This window comes from Callospermophilus lateralis, chromosome 2 (genome assembly GCF_048772815.1).
Source record: "Callospermophilus lateralis isolate mCalLat2 chromosome 2, mCalLat2.hap1, whole genome shotgun sequence".
Lineage (NCBI taxonomy): Eukaryota > Metazoa > Chordata > Mammalia > Rodentia > Sciuridae > Callospermophilus > Callospermophilus lateralis.
The window spans coordinates 3,655,537-3,672,457 of NC_135306.1; the positions used below are offsets into that span (position 1 = coordinate 3,655,537).

Below are 16,921 nucleotides of genomic sequence, written 5' to 3' on the forward strand. Positions count from 1 at the left end.
TCAAGGGGCTGCAGGGCCAGGCCTGGGAGTGGGGGTCCGGCAGGAGCGGCAGCAGGCCTTGCTGTAGTACCAGTGGCCGCAGAGGTTCACCCTGATGGCCAGAGCGCAGTTGGTGCCCGGCTGGTCCTGGCAGCTGTCATCTGAGGAAGTGATGGGACAGGGTGATGGGGCAGGGTGTTGGGAGGAGGCCAAGAGGCAAAAATGCAGGGCCCCCCACAGTCTCTTCTCGGGGGCAAGGGCTTTGCCCTCTGGGCAATAGGAACCTGTGGTTTCAGCCATGATGGATGTCCCCTGCAGGTCTCTGCCACCTCTTTCCCACCCCGCACCCTCCAGCCAGTCCTGGAGCCACCGAGAGGCTTGATCTGTCACTGGGAGAGGTGACACCTCAAGGGCCAGGATTTGAGGAAGACATTGTCCCCTGGACATCCTGAACATCCCCTGGAGCCCACAGTTGCCCCCTCCCAACTTGAGAAGCCAAAGCAGAATCGCCACCTGCCTCTGCCGCTGCCATCCCAGAGCCCTTGTCCACCTGCCAGGACCCAACCAGAGGCCCTGCCTGGCCCCTTCTCCCCACAGCCAGGGCAGCACCAGAATCCTGGTCCAGGGCTCCGGGTGCCCTCCCACCTGCCTGTCCCACAGGCCCTGGCTCTGGCCACAGGCCCCTGGGAAGCCCTGCCCTCGGGTGCCCCTCTCACCTGGGGGCTCTGTGGGGCAGGGCTGAAGGTCACAGGCTTGCCTGCCCACGGGCTTCACCAGCGGGTCACATCCGCGGACGATGTCGGTCCCCTGGTAGCACTTCACGTCTCGCATCCTCACGCCCACGCCGCAGGTCTTGGTGCACTGACATGGGAGAGCCCAATGGCGTGGCAGAGCCTCTCCGACGCCACCCGCTGCCCACACGGGGCACAGGGAGCTCTCTGGAGCCTAGACCCTGCGGCCGGGCTGAGTGGGAGGTGAGGAGACTAGGATTCTCACCCCAGCTCCACCATTTCCCCAGGCACTGTGTGGGTGGCCCTGGGTCGGCCCTTCCCCCTTCGGCGGGTGCCTGCTGTCCTGGGCCTCTAACACCGACAACTTACTATGGCCAACCCAACATGTCTTTGAAGCCACTGCCCCCACGCTGGATCCCTGTCCAGATGTCCCCTGGGTACGCTAAGCTACCATCCTCCTGCCACGGTCCTACAGGCGGAGGCTTCCTGATATGGGTGACCCCACACCACCCAAGCGAGCCTGGGACCTGGGCCTGGGCTCCCTGCAGTGGGTGGGCGCCTCTGCCCTGCCCTCCCTCCAGTTTTCTTTCCAAAGGCACAGAGAGAACGGGGAGGACTTGGCAGGAGGCTGCCCGCCGGCTGCCCACCCAGCCTGGGGACTGGCTCAGCTGGAGGTGAGAGACGGCTGGCTTGGCATCACGGCCAGAGGACAATGCACCTTTGGCGGGCACCCAGGGAAGCCTGTGGACATGCCCCGGGAGACGGGAGGGCTGCCGGCGCCGGCCCCCTGTCCCTGGGGAGAGGGTGGGATGGGGCAGCTGAGGAACAAACCCTAAAGCAGTGCCTGACATGGTGGCAGGCAGCCGCGCAGGGACGACAGGCCACACACCCACGGCCATCTGCACCAGCCCCCTCGCCCCGCCCCGGCCTTGGGGAACAGGGAGGCGCTCCTCCTCCGCTGCTCCCGGGCCGGCTCCCTCCTAGCCCACCTGCCAGCAACGCCTGCTAGGCACCTGCCCCCAGAGGCCCACGGTCCTCCCAGAATTCATCTGTCTGCATGGCTCCCTGGGACCCCAGCCCCAGAAGGCCTCCCCTGCCCCTCCCCTCCTCCTCCTCCCCCCACCCCGGGCCTGGCCGGGACCCTGCATCTCCTCAGCCCTCTGCCTGGCTCTGCCCACGCCTCCTCCCGGAAGCCCCAGCCCTGCCGCAGTCTCTCCCCTCTTGCTGGGGGAGCAAGTCCCTGTGGTGCAGGAAGCAGAGGACTCGTGCAAGGCAGGGTCTGCTGCGTGGGGTTGGGGGTCCCAGCCCTGTGCTCCGAAGAGTGGCTGCACTCCTGGGAATCCACCTCCAGGCCCCTGTCACCCACTGGTCCCAGCGGCCCAGGCCCCGGTGGCCTCCGTGTTGGTGTCTGGGACATACTATGAAACTCTCAGGGAAGGTCCTGAGCTCCAAGTCCCCTCGGATACCTCTTTACTGTCCCTAAGCTCTCAGAGTTGGCCTGAGTGGAAACTAAGGCCACAGGCAGCTCTGGACCCCGCCCAGTGATTCTCAAAGCTGGCTCTGGGCCTCCCTGTGGGCCCCTCTGGGAGCCTGTGGCCTCACTGCAGGCGCTAGGGACACAGCACCCGCGGACTTCCAGGTGAGTTAATGAGAGCGGACGTCGGGACAAGGCTGGCTGTGGTGTAAGAAAGACTCGGAGCGCTGGCAAGGCCTGGGCTCTGGACACTGCCAGCAGCCTCCCGGGAGGATGCGGGACAGCGGAGGTGCACTTGCCCTGCCTCACCCACCAGGGACAGCCGCTGCCCCGGCTAACCAGGGTGCTTGACCCCGAGGGGGTTCCTCTTCTGGGAGACGGGATGGGCTGGCTTGGGGACTCCTTCCCTTTGCAAATTCTCCACACCCCCTGGGTTGGGCCCAGGGCTCCCATGTTCCCTAGGGCCTCCCAATAACTGTGGGGCCTTCAGGAAGCTGGACAGCTCGCCGAACTCCTAATTCTTCCTCTGAGAAATGGAAAAGAGCCCTCCTCAGGGGTGTCTGGGAGGGAGGAGACCTCAGGCTGCCCTGGGCCTACGCTGCCCCCAGGCCCGGGGACCCTGCGGTGAGGGCACTGCCAGCCCAGCACCCTCTGGCTGGGAGTTCTGGGGACCAAGGAGTCCACAGGATCATGCAAGGGCCAGGCCTGACACTGGCACCAGGAGAGACACTGCCCTGCCCTGTGGGCATAGTGTCTGCCATCTAGTGTACCCCAAGTCCCACAAACCTGCCTCGCTGCGTCTCACCCTGGGGTCTGTCAGGCCCACATGCTGACGCAGTCACCACTTAAAGGCCACAGTGTGAGTCTGGAAAACAACCAGGCCCCTGAGGCCCTGGACAAGCGCTGCAGGGCCAGCAGGGGCAAGATCAGGGCAGGCTTCCTGGAGGGGGCAGCCCTCCACCCACTGCTCTAGTGCACTGAGAGGCTTACCAAGGACAGAACCCTGAAGGGACCTCTGCGGCAGGAGGGGACCACAGGCGCTCACCTCTGACCAGGGGCTGGTGTACCACTTGAAGCAAGGCCTCTCAAAGCAGGTGGTCTCCTCAGGGGGCTTCCTGGCCAGCCCACACTCAGGGCCGCTACGCGTCTGCGGCTTCCCATTGGCCAGCTCCATGCAGAGGACCAGCCGCCTCTTCACACCACGCCCACAGGTGGTGTTGCACTGAGGGCCAGAGGGACAGGTCAGCGGCCAGGGGCCAGTAGCACCAGGACAATCCACCCAGCAACTTCCGGGGATAGAAGTCTGGTCAAGAGCCTTTGGCCGAGAATATCTGGATCAATAGGCAAATTGGCCAGAACGCCGCTCCATAACCATTTGGCCCTAACAGATTTGATCAAAAGCAATTTCGCCCAAAACCATCTGTTTTGAAACAAATTGGCTAATGGCAATTTGACCAAGGAGGATGTGGCCAAAATCAATTTAGCAGAAAACAACTTGGCCCAAGATTATCTGGTTAATCGTAAGCAGCCGAAGCAAGCGGTTGAGAGCAATGCAGGGTGACTGATCTGAGAGGGTGAGGGTGACGGCTGCCAGTGAGGATGGACGTCAAACCAGAGGGCCCGCGGCACGCGCCCCTGCCCACCAGGAATGTGGGCCCAAGCAGACACCACCGAGGTGTGCCCACTGCATTCAGGAGAACACTAAGGGTTTTCCTGCCTGTTTGGCTTTTTGTGTTTATAATTAACTTTAGTGAATCACACCTTCACAATTTGCAATTAATTCCTCATTTGGACCAATCTGTCCTTCCCACCGTTGGGCAAATTCTCTCTGGCCCCACACTCTCCTGAGGAGCCGCCCAGGCTCCAGGGCACTCACCCGCTCCCAGTCCTGGGCCAGCCAGTGTGCCGGGCAGTTCTTGTCCCCACAGGGGTGGATGGCCAGGGGCTTGGTCTCCATCTGGCACTGAGATTCGGGGACCACCCGTCCGTCACTGGTCTTACAGTACACGTGCCTGATTGTGCGGCCCTGCCCACAGCTTCCACTACACTGTGGGAGGGGACAGCAGGGACAGAGTTAGAGGGATACTCCACAAGCCCCCAACCCACGCGTCCAAGGGAGAAGAACAGCTCCCAGGGCAGCATGGGGAAGCAGTTGCCCTGGAAACCAGTTTTTAAATAACATTTTCTGTTCTAATTACAGAAATAACATGTTCAATGCAAAACACACAGAGAAAAGCACAGCTCAAAAGGTCACGTGTGCCCCTCCCACCAGTAGTGACCCTGGCCATCATGTGAGCAGCTCTGTTCCAGAGAGAAGACAGATGGAGAGAGAGAGAGAGAGAGAGAGAGAGAGAGACAGAGAGAGAGAGAGACAGAGAGAGGAGACACAGAGACGGGAGAGACAGAGGGAGGCAGAAACAGAGAAAAGGGAGAAGGAGGCAGAGACAGGGAGAAGGAGGCGGAGGTGGACACGGGCACAGGGAGCATGCTCTTGGCACGCTTCTTGCACAGGGTTTTGGTCCCTTGTGACGGACATCTTCACTCCAGGAAAATGGGAAACTCAGGCGTGGCAGGGTAGTGCCTCGGGCTCCTCCCTGCCCCGCCCTTCCCTCACCGGTCCCCAGTCTGAGACAGTCCACTGGCGGTCGCAGGGGGGCCCCGTGCAGTTCTTCTCCCCCACAGGCCGAGTGCTGGGGTCACACAGCTTCTCGTCCTCGGAGCAGCGGATGTCCCTGGTCACCACACTGCGCTCCCCACACTTGGCCGTGCACTGCGGGGAAGCCAGGGTGAGGGGTGGAGGGGATACGGGCCGCCTGCCTCGCCCTGCCACGCGGTTCCTCCGCTCTCGCTCACCTCGGACCACTCGGACATCTCCCACTGCGGCCCGCAGGCCGGGTTGCGGCACGTCTTGCGCTCCTCGGGCCGCACGGCCTCCGCGGCCTCGCACAGGTCGCTGTACACCGAGCTGTCGAAGCCCGGGGACAGCATCTTCCAGCAGCGCACGATGCGGAACTGGTAGCCCTCACCACAGGTGCGCGAGCACTCGCTCCAGCTGCTGGTCTCCCACCTGGCTCGGAGGGAGGGCGGCAGGGGCCAGCCTCAGCCCTGCCCTGCAGCCCCACCCTCCCCTCCCGCTCCACCCCGGGGAGGCTGAGGCCAGTCACAGCCCAGCCAGGCAGGAAGGGGTGAGGCAGTGGAGCTGTGGCCATGGAGAAGGGGTCCTCAGGAGGCCTGTGGGGTGCTGCAGGATCCACCTGCAGGGCCCAGCCACCTCCTCTGCCCTCACCTGCAGGCCTGCAGCCTGGTTCCCTGGCCCACTCTGCTCCCGACGCCCTCCCCGCCTGCTGTACCCCTCTTGGGACCTGGAGCCCTAAGCCCCCACACTGCTGGGTGGCACAGGTGGGTGGCACAGGTGGCCCCTGGGTACTCTGGTTCTCCACAAGCAAAGGTGGAAATGAGCAGAAGGAGGCCCAGCCAGGGTGCGGAGCAGACTCCTCCTCTCCTCCCACCTGAGCTGGGGTCCTTGGGAAGATTAGAATAACAGGTTCAAAGCCTTCAGGGCTGAGGGGACAGGCCCACTCTGGGACAGTCGGGGTCTTCACCCTTCCCAGGAAGGAGCAAATGCCCAGGACAGAGCAGGCCAGAAGAGTGTGGCCTCCCAGGGGTGACCGCTCGGCACCTTGGCTCCCACACTGGTTGTCACCAGGAGAGGGTGTGCTTAGGGCTCCGTCTCTGTATCGACAAGGCAGGACAGGAGGCCTGGGGCTGGAAAGACAGCCTCTGCCCGCATCTCGGGGAGAGCCAGTTGTTATTTTGGGAATAATCTTTTTGGCTTATAGACTCCTAGCTGTTCCTAATAGGCCTGGGGGCAAAGACACCCGGCAACAGCAGCACAGAGGAGCATCCTCAGCCTTCGGCAGAGAGCAGCCCTCGCTCTGCCCCTCCTGCAGGGGGCCCCAGCCCACTGCCCTCCATCCCACAGGGTCCCACTGCTGCTCCGGGCAGAGGCAGGTAGGGCTGCAGTGCGTGGCGCACACGTGCGCTGGGCCCCGCGCAGGCACCTGGGCTGGCACTCCCTCCCCGCGCAGAACTCGTGGACAGGCTCGGGTCGGGTCAGGGCGTCACAGTAGCTGTCGTCTACCTCCACCCCGTCGTAGCGGACACACATGGCGTAAGTCGACATGACCCCTGTCGGGCAGGGAAAGGGCTTGAGGGCAGGTGGTGGGCAGAGGGCCTGAGAGCCCCCTGGGTTGGGGACCATGAGAGTTCCCGGCTCACGGCACCATTGAGAGTTCCAGGGCAGGCTGGGGGCCAGGTGTCCCTCCCTGCCCAGGGCCAGGGCCCCCTCTTCTCGTCCCTCCACAGCCCCACCCCATCTAGCCAGGTGCCGGCTCACCTGTGGAGAACCCTGCCTCTGAGCAAACTCAGATCACCCTCACAGCCACACAGCTGGCCACACAGCTGGCCTCACAGCTGGCCCTCCTGCTTTAACCCCGCGGGCAGACCACAGCGTGGAACCTGACCTTCAGGTCCTCTCCAGCGCCTCGGGGTGAGAGCAGACGCCCAGTCCTTAGCAAAGGTGCTCTCGAGCTGTCTTAATCACCACTCTTCATGTAGATCTTTCTGGGTCCCACCATGGGGACGTAGGGAAAGGGCCACCTTCACCTAATGGTGTCCCAGACCCTCCACTGCCTTCTTCTCGTCTTCCTGCCCACCCTGGCACAAGGCCCAAGCTCCCTCAACGGGGTAGCCCCTGCCAAGGAGCCAGGGAGAGTCAGGGGGAAGGTGGAGTGGGGCGGGGTCTGCTGGGTGAGAGAGGCAGCCCTCCCGGAAGCCAGTCCCCAGGCAGAGGAGCCCAGCCCCCGCGCCCCTTCCCACTTCCTCCCCTTCATCCCTGGGGAATTTTCTGAACACCTCTTCATGACACCAGTCCCAGGAGCAAAGCTCCTCCAGGCTCTGCCATAGGCCAGGAGCCCAGCGCGGGAGCAGACAGGATGGGCCACCGTCCCCAGCACACCTTGGCCGGGGGTGGGAGCCTGCTCTGCACGATGACCTGCCATGGGACACTTGCCGACACTTGCATGGCTGGTCCACCCCTGGACACCCCGGCCTGGGTTTCCAGCACAGCTCAGCTGTGAGCATCAGAGGCAAGCACAGGAGGGGGAGGGCCTGCAGCATGAGGGGGTGGGAGACCCAGGCAGGGAGCCACTCACAGAGGGCACCCCAGCTCTGACGAGTCTGCCCAGTGCCATGGGCCCAGCTAGGAGCCTCCCGCAGTGACAGGGAACTGGCTGTCTCTGTCCACTCCTGGATGGCCTCAGATGCACAGGTATACACAGAGCTCATCCTTCCCCCAGAGCCAGACCTGCCCTGACAGTCCCCTGGGTCCTGCTTCGCGTCTTGAGCTACACAGAACAGGCCCAATCCCCCTCCCTGGTCACTCTTTGGGTATTGAGGGATGGTGGTGTCATGTTCTCCCTGGGGACATTGTCCATCCAGGACTGTCCAGCAGGACTCTTGCTACATAGACCATCTTGTCCTAATGACATGTCACAATGTCACATCTCCAGACAGTGATGTGTCCAGATGCTTCCCAACCATCTCCACAGCCCCAGCACCCCTGGAGTCCTGAGGCAGGGGGCCAGGAGGAGGAGCCCAGAACACCCAGCTTCTGGGTGCTGCGGCAACACCCCCTCTGGCCCAGCTCCCTCAGATCGCCATGAGGAGGGCAGTCCTGTGACTCACTGCTGAGACCAAGGGACCCACTGCTGTGGGGCTCACTCGATGCCACAGCCTCAGGTCAGACAGATGGCAGTGATGGCCACAACCAGCAAGGGCTCCTGTGGGTTGGCTGTGCCCACGATGGGTTGCCCCGTATTTCCCAGTGGTCCCCACAGCCACTTGTGAAATAAAGCACACATCTCATTTCCAGCCACAGAAGAGGAAGCAATGTGGTCAGCCAACAGCGGGTTCAAATGCTGTGCCACGCTCCACCAGGATGCAGGCGCAGGGGGCCCCCGGGTGCGGGAGGAGCACAAGAGAGGCAGGGTCAGCGTGGGCAGAACCGAGGGTGTGGTCCACTACAACTTCCTACTCAAGGGCTGTCTCCTGAAATGCTACCAGGGCAGCAGGGACACAGCCAGACTCAGACTGCCTGGTGTCCTCTCTGGCCAGGGAGTGTGGGCACCCAAAGCCTTGGCCAGCTGGGGGTGCTGGGTAAACCAGGAGCATCACGCCCCTGAGGGGCCACAGAGTGTCCTCTAAATCAAGACTTGACATCACAAACCTAGATACAGTCGTCCCCAGCTGGCCCTTGCTCTCTACCATATTCCCCCTCCCTCCAGTGCCCTGTGTCCCACTGTAACCCGTAGCATCCCCCGGGTAGGGAAAGAGCAGGCCACAGGGGCAGCTCTGGCCAGCGTCTCAGTGTGGAGGTGGCTGCCACACCTCCTGACAGGCGTGGCTTCAGATCCCCCTCAACACTTTCTAATTGGAGTGTCCTACCAGGTAACCCCAGGGGGAGGGTCTCTCTGCCCTGGCCCCTCCCCGCTGAGAGGTCCTGGACTCTGACCCGCCCCTCAGTAGTGGACCGCAGGGTTTGTCTTGCCCTTCCCCATCTGCCATAAGCAAAAGCAAAACCCTGGGCCTGGAGGCCGCCTCTGATTGTCTGAGAAGGGACACAGTACTGGCAGCCGTGGGGAGGGGTCCAGGACCAGCAGCCCATGGGAACTAGGATGCTCTACTGGACACCCCAGGACCCAGCTCCCAAGGCCCAACAGCTCCCAGTACCTGTGGTGCAGGTGGCGCTGCAGGGCTCGTGGGAGGAGAGCTTCCAGCGGTACATGTCAGCCGGACTCACACCTTGCTTGCGTGCCTTGGGCCTGGTCCTGAAATGAGGGCAGGCAGGGACGTGAGGACGCCAGACGCCCTGCACCTCTTTTCCTAGGAGGTGCATTATCCTTCACAACGTCCCTGCTCTGGGCCCAGGAGGGATCCCCACCCGTGAGGGCCAGGCCCCCACTTCCTAGAACAGAATGGGCAAAGCCCCTGGGGGGCACACTTCAGGAGTGGACAATGCTGGCCTCTGTCCATCTGAGTACCTCTTCTGAGCAGGCTGAAGGGACCCCCGAAGTCCTCCAGCAGTGCTGGAGGGAGGGGGACAGTGCCTCCCGCAAGCACCTTGCTGTACTTGCTCACGACAGCCAGCGGATTCCCTCTTCCCACCCCAGGGGGCCTGAGGTCCTGAGAACGTTCCAGAATCCTCTCCTTACTGCTCCCTCAGCTGGGATTCTGAGTGTAGGGGAGCACCAGCCATTCAGCCTCCAATTATCAAATACTCCAATTATCAAAATTCGAAGTCCGCTGTGCCGGGGGAGTGGCGCATCCCATGTTGGGGGTGGGGTGTCTGGGACAGCGGCACAGACCTGCTAACGGGAAGAGGCATGCTGGGTCCCCGCCAGCCACCAGCTACAGTTCTTGGCCAGAACTCAGGGGCCGAAGCCAACTATTGTTAGGAGTTGGCTTCCCCAAGCGTCGGTGCGCCCGGCGTCGGCCTCGGCCCCCACTCTGCAGGCCCAGCAGGGGAGGGGGGTCGAGGCGGCTCCCTCAGCCCGGGACGTCTGCTGGAAGACATGCCACCCAAGCTGGAGGGCAGCCCAAGGAGTCCTGCAGCCCCAGGGCCAGGGGAGGTAGTGTGGGCCCAGCCGACAGCAGCTCACCTGGGCCTCACCTCCCCTCTGGACACGGCTGCAGGCCCAATCCACTTCCCTCAGGCCCGGCTGGGCTGGCTAAAGAGGATCTGGCTAACACCCTACACGAGGCTTAAACTGGGGCCACTTCTTTCCGGGTCCATGTCACCTTGGTGGTCAGGCCAAGTGTCATGGGCATCGTGTTCTGAGGGCTTGCTGGTCGATTCTGGGACGAGACAGGCTTGGCTGCACGGAGCTGCTAGCCGAGGCTGTGAGGAGCTCTTCTGCTTTGCTTGGGTTGGTTCATGCTCCCCAGGAGGACCCCAGCTCCAGCGGAGCTTTGGGGTGAACATCGCCTGGCAGGCATGGCACTGAGAACCCAGGAAATGGCCTACCAGGGTGGGCTCCATGGCGAACCAGATGATGTGGCTCCAAGAGGGCCCCAGGAGGAGCAGGCCAGGCAGTGAGGCCAGGGCCTCCCCGGGCTCCAGCCTCCGGTCTGTTCAGCCTTGCCCAGGTTCCAGGGAGAAGGGAGCCTCTCCCCTCCCTCTTCTTACAAAGTAGAGAAAACTTTAAAAGGGGAGGGGGGTGTCTAAGACCCCAAAACCTCAGAACAAGGGACCAGCGGGATCTGCTTAGAGCTGCTCGCAGAGGGCGATCCTCCCAGGAGAGGGGAACCCGGGTAAACTGGTCCCTGATGCTGGGCTCAGGACACTTGGAGCTGTGCTGGTGGGTCCCCCACCCTGCTTTCAACAGTTTTCAGCTCTGCCCAAGAACAAAAGGAGATGAGAAGATGCAGTCCCTGCCCCAGCCCCTCCTGGGGGAGCCTGCCATCTCTGTCCAATCACATGAGCTACAGCCAGCGCACAGTGTGACTCACACCTGACTCAAGAGACAGCCACAGGTTCAAAATAACCCTCTGGATTGGAAGTCGCAAAGGTACTCGTGGAGGGCTGCCCACACACCACTCTCGCCAGCACGTGCAGGCGTGGGCCAGAGCATATGCCGCTCTGGAACCAACCCTGCATATATTGGCACAACAGGGCGACACTAACAGATTCCCTTATGGGAAGCAGCACCAAGAAGCAAGCACCCCGGAAGTCACTGAGCCGCCCACCTCCCTCCCTCCGTCCCAAAGCGGGTGCTGCCCGTCTCCTGAGAGGGGCTCCTGCCAGCCCGCCTGGCAGGACACAGGCTCCTACAACCCAGCAGCAGAAGCTCTGAAGTGACCGCGTGTGTTTATAAATAAGCCACAAGTTTCTCTCTTCCTTTCTCCCCCCAGGCTTCAGAGAGGGAGGCGTGTGCCTCTGTGGCACCGACGCTTCTTCCCCAGGCAAGTCTGGTGACAGGCCCTCCCTTGATTGTCTGAGGCATTTCTGAGAAGATGAAAATAGCCCTTCCTCTCTGGGCTGCCCTTTGATCTCCTGAGCAGACACCACTTCCTGTGTTTGCACAACCCGCCTAGACGGCTATTTTGGCCTGGTAGTTTCCCCCTGGCCTCCCTGGCCCTTTATCTCCCCAGACCATCTTTGGACCCCACCGGTAGCATCCTTTGATGGCAGCCCAGTCGGGGGAGCGGTCACATCTCACTGACTGGGGCCTTCTGAGTGCTGACAACCCATTTTATCAACAGGCGCCGGGCATCCACTCCTCCCGAGCGGCTGAGGGGCTGGTGAGACTCACAGGCAGCAGCAGAGGATCTCTGAGATGTTGAGGCTTCAGAAGCTGGGCTGGGAGCGGCCTGGGAGGACTGCCCGCCGCAGCAGGGACCCCTGACAAGCCCCTCAGAGAGAGTGGGAAACTGAGGTCCAGGGCAGGGCAGGGACACGTCCAGCTCCCGCGGCCTGCTCTGCCCCTCTGTCTGGGCCACATGGTGCCTGCATTTCCTGAGATTTCCTGAGGCGTAAGCCGAATTAAAGAGAGGGTCTCTGTTCCCTCCTGATAAACCTGCTCAGAGGGCTTGGGCACCAGACAGCTGGCCACCTTCACAGTCCTGAGCCACACATCTTGGAGGTCCCTCCACCTTGAGGCTCCATTCATTACCAGTAACCTCTCTGTGCTTCACCGCAGAGACGCCGTGATCACTGCGCGCTCTGGGAGGGGAGGGGGACCTGGCCTGAGACAGGGCTGGCAGTGCGGAGGGACAGGCCGGGTCACACAGGCAGGTGCCTTCCGACTCTGGTTGGACTCAGATCCTGCACCCCCAAGGCAAAATCTATCACTCCCTATCGATCACCAGGTCCTGCTGAGTGGGCAGAGGCCCAGGCCACGGAAACTGTGAGGGTGCAGGGTCAAGGTGAGCAGGCAGCCCTGTGTGGCCGGATGGGAGGAGGGGCAAGAGCAGGCCCCACACCAAAAAAAAGGAACCCCCCAGAGTCCACCGGCCATGCCCAGGGTGTCTCAGTTCGAGGAGACAACACCCAGAGCCCCTGGCTCCTGGGAGGCTCGTTCTGCCACCCTGCAGATGGGTGAGGAGTAGCTCAAACCCCATCACCCAAAAGTGACCCCAAATCTCCCACAAACCCAGTTCCCCAGTTTCAAGGACCCTGACCTCAGCACCACAGGACTTGGGGGCGGGGCTCTGAAGTTGGGGTTTGGGTGGGCCACCAGAAAACAGAATGAAAGCCAGCGGCTCAGCCGACATCCCGTCCCTGCTGCCCCGGGCTGCTGTGCCTGGCTCCAGAGGCTGACACCAGCCCTACTGCCCACCGGGGGTTCTGGGAAGCCCTGCACCTGGAGGGTGGCCACTTCGGTCCAGAGGCTTGTCACTAGGGTCTGTCCTTAGCACTGACTGCAGAGCTGGGCTACCTGCTCCCGTCAACTCTGACACAGAGAGGCTCCATTCTCACGGCCCTCCAGGCCCAGCCCTGATGTCCAGGAGTCCCCAGCCCTGACTGTCCAGGAGTCCCCAGCCCTGACTGTCCAGGTGTCCCCAGCCCTGACTGTCCAGGAGTCCCCAGCCCTGACTGTCCAGGAGTCCCCAGCCCTGACTGTCCAGGAGTCCCCAGCCCTGACTGTCCAGGTGTCCCCAGCCCTGACTGCTCAAGCGTCCCCAGCCATGGCTGCCCACTGTCCCCACCTGTGGCTGCCCAGGCATCCCCAGCCTTGATTTCCCAGGTGTCCCCAGCCATGGCTGGACTCTGGGCTAGGTCCATGGCAGCTGCAGCTCCAGCCCATCCTAATCCCTGATTCCAGGTCTGCTCCTTGGTTGAGGAGCCCCTGGGCACCCCACCTTCTCTCTGGCTGCGGTGGAGGTTGAGTGGAGGCTCCGTGTTCGGGGCGGCCTGGAACCTGCTCGTGTCTGACAGCCTGTGTTCCGTGACTGTCCAGACCCCAGGCGCTCAGTGAAGGTGTCACTGCCCTCTCCGAGCCCCAGGAGCCTCAGGCTAAGGGTGGGGTGGCCACTGCATATTCCCCTGTGTATGGACACTGGGCCCCTTCGCTGGCTCAGGGGCAGGCTCAGGACTGCCAGCCTCCTTCCCCCAGTGTCAGTGGCATGGATTGGAGTCAGGGCTGGGGACACCTGGGCAGCCATTGCCAGGGACACCTGACCCAGGGCCCTAACTTTAGGGGAGGACACACAGCCCAGGCCTCTGAGCTCATGCTGAGATCCACAGGGTGGCCTTCCAGGACCTTGGGAAGGGGTGCTCTCTCCCACTTACCCTCCACGTCACCAGCCCTTGGGTCAGCCCCCTGTGGTGACTCCACCCCAGAGGGCCCTGGACAGGGCAGGGGACATGCCGCCTACCTAGCCTTGTGGGTCCTGTTCCCGGCCATGGCGGGGAGGCTGGCACTGGCGTTGGGGAACGGGGCCTCCGAGGAGGTGTTGGAGAGCCTGTCACTGCTCAGCTCCAAGTAGGACCCATTGACCAGGAAGGGAGCAGCCCCCTCGTTCTCCTCATAGTCCACATAGAGGCTGTCAGCAGCGGGGCTCCGAGGGCCGCCCTGGGCAAAGATGCTGTTCATGGTCTCATTGAGGGCGAACTCCTTAGAGTCAGAGCCTGTGCCCAGGAGCTGGTCGGAGATGGCATTGGCAGAGAGGAACTCCCGGGGGGTAAAATGGGTGTCTACCTCTTGGTCATCGTTGTCGCCCAAGAGAGCTGTCCCTGTGGCGTTATGGTCTGAAGAGAGAGAGACAGGCGGTCTAGGAGTTTAATCTTGACTGCCAGGCCATCCTTATAAATCCTACACACAAGACGATTTATGTCAGAGGGCCCCTCCCTGGCCAAGGGGGCTAGGACATGCCCAGAAGGCCAAGGTCATCTCTACAGAGAGGCCTCCACAGCGGGTTGGAGAGGGTCCCTCAAGGTCCAGCCCATCTGGACCCTCAGCATGTGATTTGGCTTGGAAAGAGTGTCCTTGTTGGTGTAAGGGTCCCCTTTGAAGGCATCTGGGGTGAGACCTCGCCACACAGAGACACAGAGATCCCAAGGAGATGGCCGAGTAAAAACCCAGGCAGAGGGGAGAGAGGGCTGCAGCCCCAGGCGAGAAGTGCCCGCCAGCCACGGCTGCCCGCGGGATGTGCACAGATGAGCCCAGAGCTCGCCTCGTGAGCCGCGAGGCAGGCTGGCCGAGCCTGACTCCCAACTCCTGCAGGGTGGGTGGGTGCCGGACTGGGCCAGGGCACTTCCTCTCCCTGAGCCTCAGTGTCCTCCTCTGTCAGACCCTCACGACCATGGACCTACGGCCAGCATCTGTGGTCCCATGTCCTTAGATTCAATAAACCATGGATCAAAACTCCTTGGGAGGACACGGCTTCTGCACGAAGAGGGATGAATGCTTTCTTGGCACAGAGTGGCCCCTGCTAACATGGTGCCTGCACCGTCTCACCCAGAGCACCCACAGCACTCCCAGTGCACGCGATTCTATGTGAAGGACTAAAGGATCTGGGAATCTGAGAGCCTGCCGAGTCGTTCCTCCCAAGGAAAGACTGGCTACTGGAAGAACGTGCGGGAGCAGGACAGGGAGAGTCTTCGGCACTGGGCCGGCCCAGAGAGGGTGTGTGAGCACCCTGACTCTCCTCAGCAGGCCTCACAGGGGTGAAGGGCCCTGACCCAGAGACTGTCCCCAGGGACCCGACCCACATTCTCCCTTGTTACCTTGGAAGCCCTTGCCCCTCAGGGGCCCCTCGCAGGTCCCGCCGCTGGCCGGCTCGCACACCTCGTTGGTCTCCTGGCCCCTGCGCAGGCCCAGCTCCACCTCCAGGCCCAGCCGCTCCGAGGAGGCCTGGCCGTAGAGTGAGCCGTTGTGTCGCATGAAGCCCAGCAGCCCGGCGCCCAGCTCCTGGCTCTCCGCGCTGGCCGAGGCAGGCTCGGGGAAGGTGAAGTAGAGGGGCCGCTGCAGGCTGTGTGCATGCGGCTGCAGCAGCGTGTACTCGAAGGTGATGGAGGGGCTCTTGCCGTTCTGATTCCACACCTGGGAAGGGAGAAGCGGACCCAGCTCCTTCTCCGCCCCCCCAGCCCTTCGCCACATACCCTTCAGGACCCAGTTGCCCTGGCCCCCGGCTGAGTCCCACCCAGGGAATCGAGGTTGACCCAAGAATGCTGCCTTCCCCAAGGCCTGGGGGCAGCACTGTCCGAGGACCATGAACAGGGCACATCAAGGCAGGGGCATTGGGTGCTGTCCACCTTGGTGATGGCCAATGTCCATGTCTAGAATCTTTAGGTATTGAAGCCAACTACAGCCCAACCTGCACTTTATCGTCACCATGGAACAGAGATCTGGAGCAATACTCCCACAGGCCTTCTCCCCAGGGCCCCCGGAGCAGGCCCACGGAGGACGCAAAGACCCAGTCTCTCCCCAATTTTGGACAGCCTTGGGGGGCCAGAGGAGTGCAGAGCTTCCTGCAGGCAGGTGAGACCTCCGTGGAAACTGGAGGCAGCTCCGCCCCCCCCACCAGGGGCTCCTGCAGCCCCTCCCCAGGAGGGTCTCCACAGCCTCTGTCCAGAGGCTCCTCCCTGAAACCCAGGAGTGGTCCTTGGAAATGGATTTAGGAGCAGCATCACCTGGCCACCAGGGCCACAGGCCTGCCCGAGGTGGGGGGCACGGAGCACGGAGGCAGCCGTACCTGGTGAGAGGGCCCCCACAGGAGAAGACACGCTGTGGGCAACGTCGGGAGGTTTTGGGAGTTGGCTGGGGCAGCCGAATCCCACCCTCTAGGGCCACGCGTGGACACCACGAGAGAGCCTTCACTTCCTGCAGCTGCAGGGCAGAGAAGGTGGAGGAGGCCAGAGAACCAGAGGCTGCCTTCTCACCCTGCCTTCCACTACACCTAGGGCGCGGTCAGGCTGGGAGAGGACCGCAGGACGTGGGTGTGGGGGCTGACCCAAGTGCCTGAAAACGTGGACTTCCTTGAATCTTCGGGCCAGAGAGGCCCGTCCACCCTGTGAAATCTGGGGCTCCCTCTGAGTGACGACACCGTCCTTGGGCCCCCAGGAACTGGCCCAGCCTCCCCTCTCCTGACCACCAGACCAACAGCTGAGGTCAATCCCCATCCACTCCCCTAGGGAAGTCCAAGAGAAGGGACGTCACTCACAGACTCTCAAAGCCAGCACAGGAGCTGGGGGGCACTCATACCAGAGGGGGTGCCCGCTAGCACCCATGAGGGAGAAGGGCGGACATGCTACCTCGTGGCCCCCACAGTGAAGAGCAAGTGCCCCCAGCTGTGGCAGATCAGGGAAGAGGCTGGTCAACACACCAGGTGACCAGCTTCTGCTGGAAGGCCTGAGGACACTCTATTCATAGGAGTGAAAAGAAACACAGTGGAAAATGATTCCAGCATCCCTTGGAGAGACAGTGCGGTGTCTCCCAGGCCAGGAAGATGCTGGTGGCAGGAGATGCTCTTACATCCCCAGCTGCCATGGAGTGACTGGATCCTGAAATGGTCAAGGCAGTTGGTGGGGGCCTGGTCCACAGAGACCTTTGTGCATGGCTAAGAGGAAAAAGGGCCCCTTAGAGAAAGACCAGGGGACAGAAAAGGCCCAGTGCAATCTGTCCACCAAGGAACTCAGGCGTGGTGGGCGGGGCACTGCCCCAAGGAGTGCCAGGCT

General features: G+C 62.4%; 1 protein-coding gene across 1 annotated transcript in view; it reads right to left on the reverse strand.

Moving 5' to 3' along the window:
- Positions 1-16,921, reverse strand: part of Adamtsl2 (ADAMTS like 2) — a 30,037-nt gene continuing 13,116 nt past the window's right edge. The window contains exons 9-18 of the mRNA XM_076844970.2: positions 14,972-15,287; positions 13,621-13,993; positions 8,974-9,071; positions 6,246-6,372; positions 5,038-5,251; positions 4,799-4,954; positions 4,061-4,231; positions 3,230-3,406; positions 696-840; positions 1-140 (exon numbers count right to left, since the gene is read on the reverse strand). Of these exons, the coding sequence (XP_076701085.1) occupies positions 1-140; positions 696-840; positions 3,230-3,406; positions 4,061-4,231; positions 4,799-4,954; positions 5,038-5,251; positions 6,246-6,372; positions 8,974-9,071; positions 13,621-13,993; positions 14,972-15,287 (1,917 nt within the window). The remainder of the gene's footprint in view (positions 141-695; positions 841-3,229; positions 3,407-4,060; positions 4,232-4,798; positions 4,955-5,037; positions 5,252-6,245; positions 6,373-8,973; positions 9,072-13,620; positions 13,994-14,971; positions 15,288-16,921) is intronic.